This window comes from Camponotus floridanus, unplaced genomic scaffold (assembly GCF_003227725.1).
Source record: "Camponotus floridanus strain SB8 unplaced genomic scaffold, Cflo_v7.5 scaffold342, whole genome shotgun sequence".
Classification (NCBI taxonomy): Eukaryota; Metazoa; Arthropoda; class Insecta; order Hymenoptera; family Formicidae; genus Camponotus; species Camponotus floridanus.
In genome coordinates, this window is record NW_020229484.1 from 21,664 (window position 1) to 32,417 (window position 10,754).

At 35.9% G+C, this 10,754-nt stretch overlaps 1 protein-coding gene across 1 annotated transcript in view; it reads left to right on the forward strand.

Annotated features, from left to right (window-relative positions):
- The first annotated feature begins 2,814 nt into the window (after window positions 1-2,814).
- The window catches only part of LOC112638670 (protein ANTAGONIST OF LIKE HETEROCHROMATIN PROTEIN 1-like), a 17,630-nt gene continuing 9,690 nt past the window's right edge, over window positions 2,815-10,754 (forward strand). The window contains exon 1 of the mRNA XM_025410774.1: window positions 2,815-2,831. Within this exon, the coding sequence (XP_025266559.1) occupies window positions 2,815-2,831 (17 nt within the window). The remainder of the gene's footprint in view (window positions 2,832-10,754) is intronic.

Consider the following 10,754-nt stretch of genomic DNA (forward strand, 5'->3'; position numbering starts at 1 on the left):
TTAAATGGGAACCCCTATTTTTTATTGCATATTCCTGTAGCTTATCTCGAGAGCTTTCCAAAACACTATAATTAAGTACCTTTTTATTAAGTACTTTTTGAGTTATAAGGCTTGAAATAATTTCTTAATTTTACATGAACCATAAAGTATCTAGTAAACCATTCATTTTTCGATTATCTTACCTTCATACTTTTATGTACAAAATAATGAGAGGAATCAATTGGTGTAAAGAAAACACATAGTTGTTTCTAAGAAAAAATATGTAATTTGCAATTAACAATTCTATATTTTTTCTTAAAAACAACTGTATGTTTTCTTTACACCAATTGATTCCTCTCATTATTTTGTACATAAAAGTATGAAGGTAAGATAATCGAAAAATGAATGGTTTACTAGAAATTTTATGGTTTATGTAAAATTAAGAAATTATTTCAAGCCTTATAACTCAAAAAGTACTTAATAAAAAGGTACTTAATTATAGTATTAAAAATAATAATACAAAGGTCCACAAGATAAATCAATCAAAAATATAAATAAAAGGCTTAAAGGACCAACGCAGAGATGACTGGTTGCGAAAAATAAAAATAAAACGGTTATCACAGAAATGTTCTAATCTATCATATTCCGTTTATTATAATAACGACATACGCGCGTTTCGACCATCTTCAGGTCCTTATCAATGTCAGTAATCAAAATAAAAATAAAAAATATAAAGACTAAAAATAATAAATGATGTAAATTCAAATGAAGTGAACTATCAAACGACGCAAACAATAATAAATAATAATAAAACATTGAGAAGTCAAAAAAGTCGATATGTTCTCGCAACTTAACGGATGATATTTAAATGCGGCAAGCAAAACGCAACAACGCAAATAAGCGGATACGCAAATCCGCACCGCAACGATCTCGCTATGCCCTCAACGAACGCCATGATCCCCTCGATGAAAAAATTCAATCCAGAAAGAATCCCGCCTTGAGTCCAACATGCATCTCAAAGATAAACAACCGTCAAAGATGCGTAGGTCCATGACAGGCCAAATGATGCAGTGGGCAACAATGCGTTAGGATAATTCAAGACATCTATATAAAAAAAACCAGACGGAAATGAGCTCATAAACACAATTAAATTATATTAAATTATAACAAAATACTACCCGATTAATGAGACGAGACTACTAATATAATGAAAAAACTGTTATAGACAGTTGCGATGTCAGAACAGCAATAATGCAAATGAATAGTGTGACAAGATAAAGAACCAATAAAAAATTCATACCCTGTCTCAAAAATAACAGAGAATAATGAAACAATTACTTCGAAGGGAGAGCGATACCGGCACAATACACACGTCCTTGTTGATAGCGTTAAACTGATAGACTTGATCGAGAAGAGAGGCAAGCGAGAGCCCACTACATGGAAAAAGGGTGGGGGGGGGAGGGAAGAAGGAATACGACTTCAAAAAGAGAAAATTTAAACAGAACAACAATTCCAAAAAATTCAATGTGAAAACTTTTTAATAATCGGCAAATATATCCTATCCAAAAACTCAGTATCACTCTGAATGTTGATGCTATGAGACTGACTGCAAATACGCAACATCTCTGCAATCAGTCTCTTTCTAAATCTCGGTTCTTTTTCTAGAATGGCAACGTTCTCCCAATCAAATTCGTGATCCTCCAGTCTATGAAGGGACACGACTGAGAGAGAACCGGAAGTCTTATTGATATCCGAGCGGTGCTCTTTAGTTCTAGTAATCAATTTTCTTTTGGTCTGTCCCACATACGATGCATCACAATCCCGACAATTAATCCTGTAAACAACATTCGAGCGGCTGAATCTTGGTAACGGATCTTTATGCAATCTAATAAGAGAATTCAATTTGTTATTAACTGAAAAAGCCAATCTTTTGTTCACATAGTTCTTTAAGTTGGAGATGAAATTCTTAGGGAAACCGGAAGAAAACGGGATGGTGAAGAAGGAGGGGGAGGGAGTAGGAGAAAGGGGGGATTGAGGAAGTATGTTGACGTCATCACTCCTTGCAGAAATTAAAAATTTGAGTCTTTGATTAATGGTTCGAAAAATGAATTGTACAGGATAACCGTTCCTCAATAAAGTTGATATCATAAAAGAAAAATTAGCGTTATGATACCGTGGGTGTGAGAGTTTAAAAATCCTGTCCGTCAGACCGATAATAACACCTTTTTTATGTGATAAAGGATGATATGAGAAATAAGAGAGGAATCTCCCTGAAAAAGTCGGTTTCCTATACCAATCGAACTCAATACAATTATTGTTAACAATCATGGTTGTGTCCAAGAAATTTATACAATTATTATCCGAATATTCGATGGTAAATTTCAATCTGTTGTGGAGCGAATTGAACACTTTGAAGATATGCTGGATGAAATCTCTAGGCGCAGCAAGAACAATGTCATCCACATACCGTATATAAAACGGAAGGGAAACAGGAAGGGAAGCAACTGCTCTCTCCTCAAGATCCGACATAATAATGTTCGCCAAAATCGGGGAGAGGGGGGAGCTCATCGGAGTGCCAAAACTTTGCTTATAAATGACCCGATCAAAACCAAAATAAGTGGAATCCATAACCAATTTTAACGCTATGATAAATTCGCTGTACGGGATATTGGTTTTGTTATTAATAAAATGCCATCGTTTCCCAATCCCGCCAACCACCAAATCCAGCGGAACATTGGTGAAAAGACTCACAACATCCAATGAGATCAAGTCATAATCGTCCATATCCAAATAAAAATTATTAAGTCCTTTAACCAACTCGAAACTATTCTCAACATGGCTCTTAGGTTTCGGTAAGTTCTTACAAAGAATATCATGAAGAAAGGATGCCAAAGCATATAAAGGGCTGTTAACGCAAGAAACGATGACACGTAACGGACAATCTTTCTTATGTATCTTTGGTAATCCATAGGCACTTTCATGATATGGACTACACGATCTATAGGGTGCACGGATGATAGCATCGTTTACACGTTGTAATGAAGACGATGAGGAGGCAGGACGCACACACTTGTTGATGCGTTGTCGGTTATCTCCGATACTCAGACGCGATTTCCAGAGAAACATTGATCCTCTTCGTTCTGCTAACTAGAGAACATCATATCGGACAGCATGGATGGGTTTCGAAATCGACCGCAATCTCCTTGTTCGCTGTTGGAGGAAATTTCTCCCGTCCAACGGAGCGATCTAACGAGCAGAAATATTTCCATTTGTGTTTGTGTTGGCATATGAACTCTCCGCAACGGTCGATCGGGAGATTCTTCAAACGAACAGATTTACAATACGGATATCTGACTTTAGTGCTGAACCTTCCCTCTGCGCAATTTTGCCTGGTCCTTCCGAATTATCATCTCATATTAGCTGATATATTATAGTTGGCTCGGCACTATACATTCAATTTTAATGCCCTTACTCGTCACACATCTAGTAGAGAGGTTTCTGAAACTAAGTATTAGTTTATTTAATTGGAATAATTCGTCAATCTCGCTTGCATACACACTGATAGTCACCATAAAGAATATGCGAGAGGATGTTATAGCATTATGAATTTCTAAATTATTGACCGCCGAATATTATTAGTCCTCCCAGTTACGGCAAGAGTCTGCGTCTGCAGGTGGGTCTACGCAATCGTCGAATACAAACGTTAAGGAGACCAACTGCAATCAACACATGGCGGAATCTCCCACATCCACGACTAGGAAGTAGACCAACTCCACCCACGGTAAAATAACTTCTCAACAACCGTGACTGACACAGCACAAACCGTGACACCGACGACCAACCCGAAGAATGACAGCGACGAAAGATAAGAAAAACGAGTTAGAAAAATGCCCCTGCTAATCAAGAAAGAAAGACATAAGAGGTGAATATAAGTGGAAAAGAAAGGTAGAGTGGACCGCCTCCAATGTATTATAGAGTTGTACATCTACAGGCAAGGCAGTTGCGTTTGCTAGGTGGTGAATAAATACGGTCAGAAATACCAAACTATTTAAGGGAGACTAACTGCATCTCAACACATTGAGGTGAGTATGCCGCTCACCATACAGCCATGATGATAGATATAGTAATAACTTCTTATATACTCACTGTTTGAACGTAACACATCACAACCGTGTTTCCATCGATGAACAACAATATATCATTAAATTATAATATATACATTTAATATACTGTGTTATAATAATTTATATACTATATATATATATATATATACAATATTATATGATAATAACATTATATACTGGCGTTAATTAATGAATAATATGAATATGTATATTGCCACGAACTTTTTCCGATCATACAATTCAAATTATATATAAATATAGGATTAATTTTTTCATTCCTACAATTTGAGACATCAGATTGTGATAATGTAGATTATTTAAAGATATGTGTGGGCGTATATCGTCTCTCCTCACACGACGCCTCTTCAATTAGTAACCGAGCTAATCATTCCTCACATGGCAGTCTCAGTGTTCTATTTAGGTGATATTATTTAGAATTGTGATACGCTCGTGTTCTGCGCTTTAGAACGAAGCTCACGTAACAGACTGACAACACTAACTCAACAACCATCTATTACACATCATCAATCATTCACCCTACTACAACTACCACTATCATTTAACCACAACACACATCATCAATCCAGGTCGATCTTACAGAGTTTTAGTGATCATTTCAAGACAGTCTTCACTAGCCTACACACACACACTTACTGCATACAAATAATCACAGATCGATCTAGCATTAAGATAACAGACACACAGATGTTTTGTTTATAACGTTTAACACATCAGCTCTAGTAATAACATATTCTCATATAATTATAATGTTTAGTGGGGTGATTCCGTGCGTTTCTGCTTAAACGTCATGTGTGTTCCTGTTGTAAGGCTAATCGTAAAACTAGGTATGTTACTATATGTGTTTTATTAAGGTTTTCGTATAATATGTGTCTCTGTAAAGTCAAGCTAGTTAGTCATATAATTTATATTTATACGGCATATGGAGGCCCATGATTGGTCGAGTCAGCTACGTACAGTGTCTATATTGCAGCATATTGTTTAAATGTATGAACTTAGGTGTTATTATATAAAAAGAAGAAAGTCCAGTATATATGTTAAGCATGAGATAGTCTAAGTAAGCATATATTACATTTGAAAGTCGTGCTTTGGAGCCCTATTAGTATTTATTAATTATTGTTATATTATATATTTTAAGTGTGGTGATGGAAGATAATATATATATAAAGTATCAAGATCTATAGAGTAATTTTGTGATATAAGTAAGTAGAAAAGTTAAAAAATTGTTTCTCGTATTAATAAATTTATTTGTGTCCTATTCCTCTCGGTCCTCTCGTGTACTTACTCGTTTTATTACTATCCATATCTTTTTCTCCTCTCTAAGGCTCAGATCTCTTTTCGGCTTTAACTTTATCCTATCTTTTGATTGTTAGTAGCATTGTATTTCCGCACTCGCTCCCCGAGTCTCTCCTCAGCTGGCCCTCTCTCATGTTTTCGCTCGCGCCCTAGACCTCATGTCTGCGGCTCCTTCCTACCTGATATTCTTGGTGCCTGGCCTCCCTCGATGTGTCTCCTCCACTTCCGTCCCTTAGTCCTCTAATTTTGTTCGTATACTCTGGTGACAAAATAATCTGACAAAACATCATAGACTAATAGAGGGACTTGTAACAGCTTCATTCACATTTTATTTGCTCTAATGTTTATTCTATTGAAAAATTAAAATACATAGATAAAAAATAAATTATATAATATAAAAGGCTTATAATATATATTATATATATATATATATATATATATATATATATATATACAGGATGACCCATTTTAACTTAGGCAGCCAAATAACTCGAAAAATAAGCACACTACGAAAAAATGGTTAGAATCAAAATTTCGTCATTTCGAGGGGAACGTACAATGACGTTAAAATCAGCCCCCCCACCCCTCCCCTGGGCGGGAGGGGGGGCAAGTTTGAAATCTTAAATGGGAACCCCTATTTTTTATTGCATATTCCTGTAGCTTATCTCGAGAGCTTTCCAAAACACTATAATTAAGTACCTTTTTATTAAGTACTTTTTGAGTTATAAGGCTTGAAATAATTTCTTAATTTTACATGAACCATAAAGTATCTAGTAAACCATTCATTTTTCGATTATCTTACCTTCATACTTTTATGTACAAATAATGAGAGGAATCAATTGGTGTAAAGAAAACACATAGTTGTTTCTAAGAAAAAAATAATGTAATTTGCAATTAACAATTCTATATTTTTTCTTAAAAACAACTGTATGTTTTCTTTACACCAATTGATTCCTCTCATTATTTTGTACATAAAGTATGAAGGTAAGATAATCAAAATGAATGGTTTACTAGAAATTTTATGGTTTATGTAAAATTAAGAAATTATTTCAAGCCTTATAACTCAAAAAGTACTTAATAAAAGGTACTTAATTATAGTATTAAAAATAATAATACAAAGGTCCACAAGATAAATCAATCAAAAATATAAATAAAAGGCTTAAAGGACCAACGCAGAGATGACTGGTTGCGAAAAATAAAAATAAAACGGTTATCACAGAAATGTTCTAATCTATCATATTCCGTTTATTATAATAACGACATACGCGCGTTTCGACCATCTTCAGGTCCTTATCAATGTCAGTAATCAAAATAAAAATAAAAAATATAAAGACTAAAAATAATAAATGATGTAAATTCAAATGAAGTGAACTATCAAACGACGCAAACAATAATAAATAATAATAAACATTGAGAAGTCAAAAAAGTCGATATGTTCTCGCAACTTAACGGATGATATTTAAATGCGGCAAGCAAAACGCAACAACGCAAATAAGCGGATACGCAAATCCGCACCGCAACGATCTCGCTATGCCCTCAACGAACGCCATGATCCCCTCGATGAAAAAATTCAATCCAGAAAGAATCCCGCCTTGAGTCCAACATGCATCTCAAAGATAAACAACCGTCAAAGATGCGTAGGTCCATGACAGGCCAAATGATGCAGTGGGCAACAATGCGTTAGGATAATTCAAGACATCTATATAAAAAAAACCAGACGGAAATGAGCTCATAAACACAATTAAATTATATTAAATTATAACAAAATACTACCCGATTAATGAGACGAGACTACTAATATAATGAAAAAACTGTTATAGACAGTTGCGATGTCAGAACAGCAATAATGCAAATGAATAGTGTGACAAGATAAAGAACCAATAAAAAATTCATACCCTGTCTCAAAAATAACAGAGAATAATGAAACAATTACTTCGAAGGGAGAGCGATACCGGCACAATACACACGTCCTTGTTGATAGCGTTAAACTGATAGACTTGATCGAGAAGAGAGGCAAGCGAGAGCCCACTACATGGAAAAAGGGTGGGGGGGGAGGGAAGAAGGAATACGACTTCAAAAAGAGAAAATTTAAACAGAACAACAATTCCAAAAAATTCAATGTGAAAACTTTTTAATAATCGGCAAATATATCCTATCCAAAAACTCAGTATCACTCTGAATGTTGATGCTATGAGACTGACTGCAAATACGCAACATCTCTGCAATCAGTCTCTTTCTAAATCTCGGTTCTTTTTCTAGAATGGCAACGTTCTCCCAATCAAATTCGTGATCCTCCAGTCTATGAAGGGACACGACTGAGAGAGAACCGGAAGTCTTATTGATATCCGAGCGGTGCTCTTTAGTTCTAGTAATCAATTTTCTTTTGGTCTGTCCCACATACGATGCATCACAATCCCGACAATTAATCCTGTAAACAACATTCGAGCGGCTGAATCTTGGTAACGGATCTTTATGCAATCTAATAAGAGAATTCAATTTGTTATTAACTGAAAAAGCCAATCTTTTGTTCACATAGTTCTTTAAGTTGGAGATGAAATTCTTAGGGAAACCGGAAGAAAACGGGATGGTGAAGAAGGAGGGGGAGGGAGTAGGAGAAAGGGGGGATTGAGGAAGTATGTTGACGTCATCACTCCTTGCAGAAATTAAAAATTTGAGTCTTTGATTAATGGTTCGAAAAATGAATTGTACAGGATAACCGTTCCTCAATAAAGTTGATATCATAAAAGAAAAATTAGCGTTATGATACCGTGGGTGTGAGAGTTTAAAAATCCTGTCCGTCAGACCGATAATAACACCTTTTTTATGTGATAAAGGATGATATGAGAAATAAGAGAGGAATCTCCCTGAAAAAGTCGGTTTCCTATACCAATCGAACTCAATACAATTATTGTTAACAATCATGGTTGTGTCCAAGAAATTTATACAATTATTATCCGAATATTCGATGGTAAATTTCAATCTGTTGTGGAGCGAATTGAACACTTTGAAGATATGCTGGATGAAAATCTCTAGGCGCAGCAAGAACAATGTCATCCACATACCGTATATAAAACGGAAGGGAAACAGGAAGGGAAGCAACTGCTCTCTCCTCAAGATCCGACATAATAATGTTCGCCAAAATCGGGGAGAGGGGGGAGCTCATCGGAGTGCCAAAACTTTGCTTATAAATGACCCGATCAAAACCAAAATAAGTGGAATCCATAACCAATTTTAACGCTATGATAAATTCGCTGTACGGGATATTGGTTTTGTTATTAATAAAATGCCATCGTTTCCCAATCCCGCCAACCACCAAATCCAGCGGAACATTGGTGAAAAGACTCACAACATCCAATGAGATCAAGTCATAATCGTCCATATCCAAATAAAAATTATTAAGTCCTTTAACCAACTCGAAACTATTCTCAACATGGCTCTTAGGTTTCGGTAAGTTCTTACAAAGAATATCATGAAGAAAGGATGCCAAAGCATATAAAGGGCTGTTAACGCAAGAAACGATGACACGTAACGGACAATCTTTCTTATGTATCTTTGGTAATCCATAGGCACGTGGTAGAACACCCTCCGACCCACGCAGCGATTTATAAGTACTGTCCGAGATATAATCGTATTTTAACCAGCGCTGTAACAACACTCTCAAATGAGAAATAATTTGCTTAGTCGGATCGCGATTCACCACCGTGTACGTCATCCGATCTGACAACAAATTGCGCATTTTGTCAAGATACTTCGACTTATCCAAGCAAACGGTTACATTTCCCTTATCTGCTTTTGTAACAATAATATCAGAATGATCACGCAGAAATTTCTTGTAATATTACATAATGTTAACAACCGTGAATCGATCTCCGACATTAGGGGAGGAGACGAAGACAGTTTATTTAGGGTCTGCACCGTCAGAACTCTAATATTATTTGCAGTATCTTGATCACATCTCGAAATGCTATTTTCAATATTCTTTATGATCTCAAACACAAAGCGCTGTGAGTCAGGATAGGCTCGCAAAGAAAACTTTTCACCCAATTGTAGGAGAAATTTTACTTCTTCCGGAATCTCAACTTTAGATAAGTTAACCAACCACCCATCGTTCACAGAATTAATGAGAGATTTTGATAATGATGTGAAACATTGTCTTAAGAGTTGGATTAATCTCAACAAAAGAATCATAGCGACAAGAACAAGGATTTTTTTCTTGAGAGAATGTAGGAGATTGAACTTAGTTCCGCAACATTTGTTAAGATATTGTAATAACGTGATTCGTTTTTTTCATGATAGTTCAATCTCGTCATTCAATAAATTTGTGCGTATAAGCATTAATCGCTTGTTACGGATTGAGATTTCGGATGCGTTTAAATTGCTGCGTCATTTACAACATAATGTACTGCGATGCGCTAGATTATTGTTCGGTCGGATCCCGGTTCAAATTCTTAACGAGTTTATCAACAGACAGCGACATTCCCTCAATTATTTCAACAAGTTAGAATTGAGGCGAATATGTGGTAAACTGGAGTGGGCCGCAAGGAAGCAACCTGATTTCCTTCGTCCTGTTGTTCCTATCATCAAATATTTCTGTTCTGTCCCCTCCCTCCCTCCGATAAATCCTTACAAACAAAAATTAAGATCAGCTAATGTTTCTCGTTCTCATCAACAGCCCGTCCTTCCCTCCTTCTCATTCACACCGATTTCTCAATTCCCTTCCTCTACGTCCTTTAATGTTGATATTGATCCCGATTGTTTTCCGGTGAGAAATGATTTATCTCTCATTAATTCTGTGAACGATGGGTGGTTGGTTAACTTATCTAAAGTTGAGATTCCGGAAGAAGTAAAATTTCTCCTACAATTGGGTGAAAAGTTTTCTTTGCGAGCCTATCCTGACTCACAGCGCTTTGTGTTTGAGATCATAAAGAATATTGAAAATAGCATTTCGAGATGTGATCAAGATACTGCAAATAATATTAGAGTTCTGACGGTGCAGACCCTAAATAAACTGTCTTCGTCTCCTCCCCTAATGTCGGAGATCGATTCACGGTTGTTAACATTATGTAATATTACAAGAAAATTTCTGCGTGATCATTCTGATATTATTGTTACAAAAGCAGATAAGGGAAATGTAACCGTTTGCTTGGATAAGTCGAAGTATCTTGACAAAATGCGCAATTTGTTGTCAGATCGGATGACGTACACGGTGGTGAATCGCGATCCGACTAAGCAAATTATTTCTCATTTGAGAGTGTTGTTACAGCGCTGGTTAAAATACGATTATATCTCGGACAGTACTTATAATCGCTGCGTGGGTCGGAGGGTGTTCTACCACGT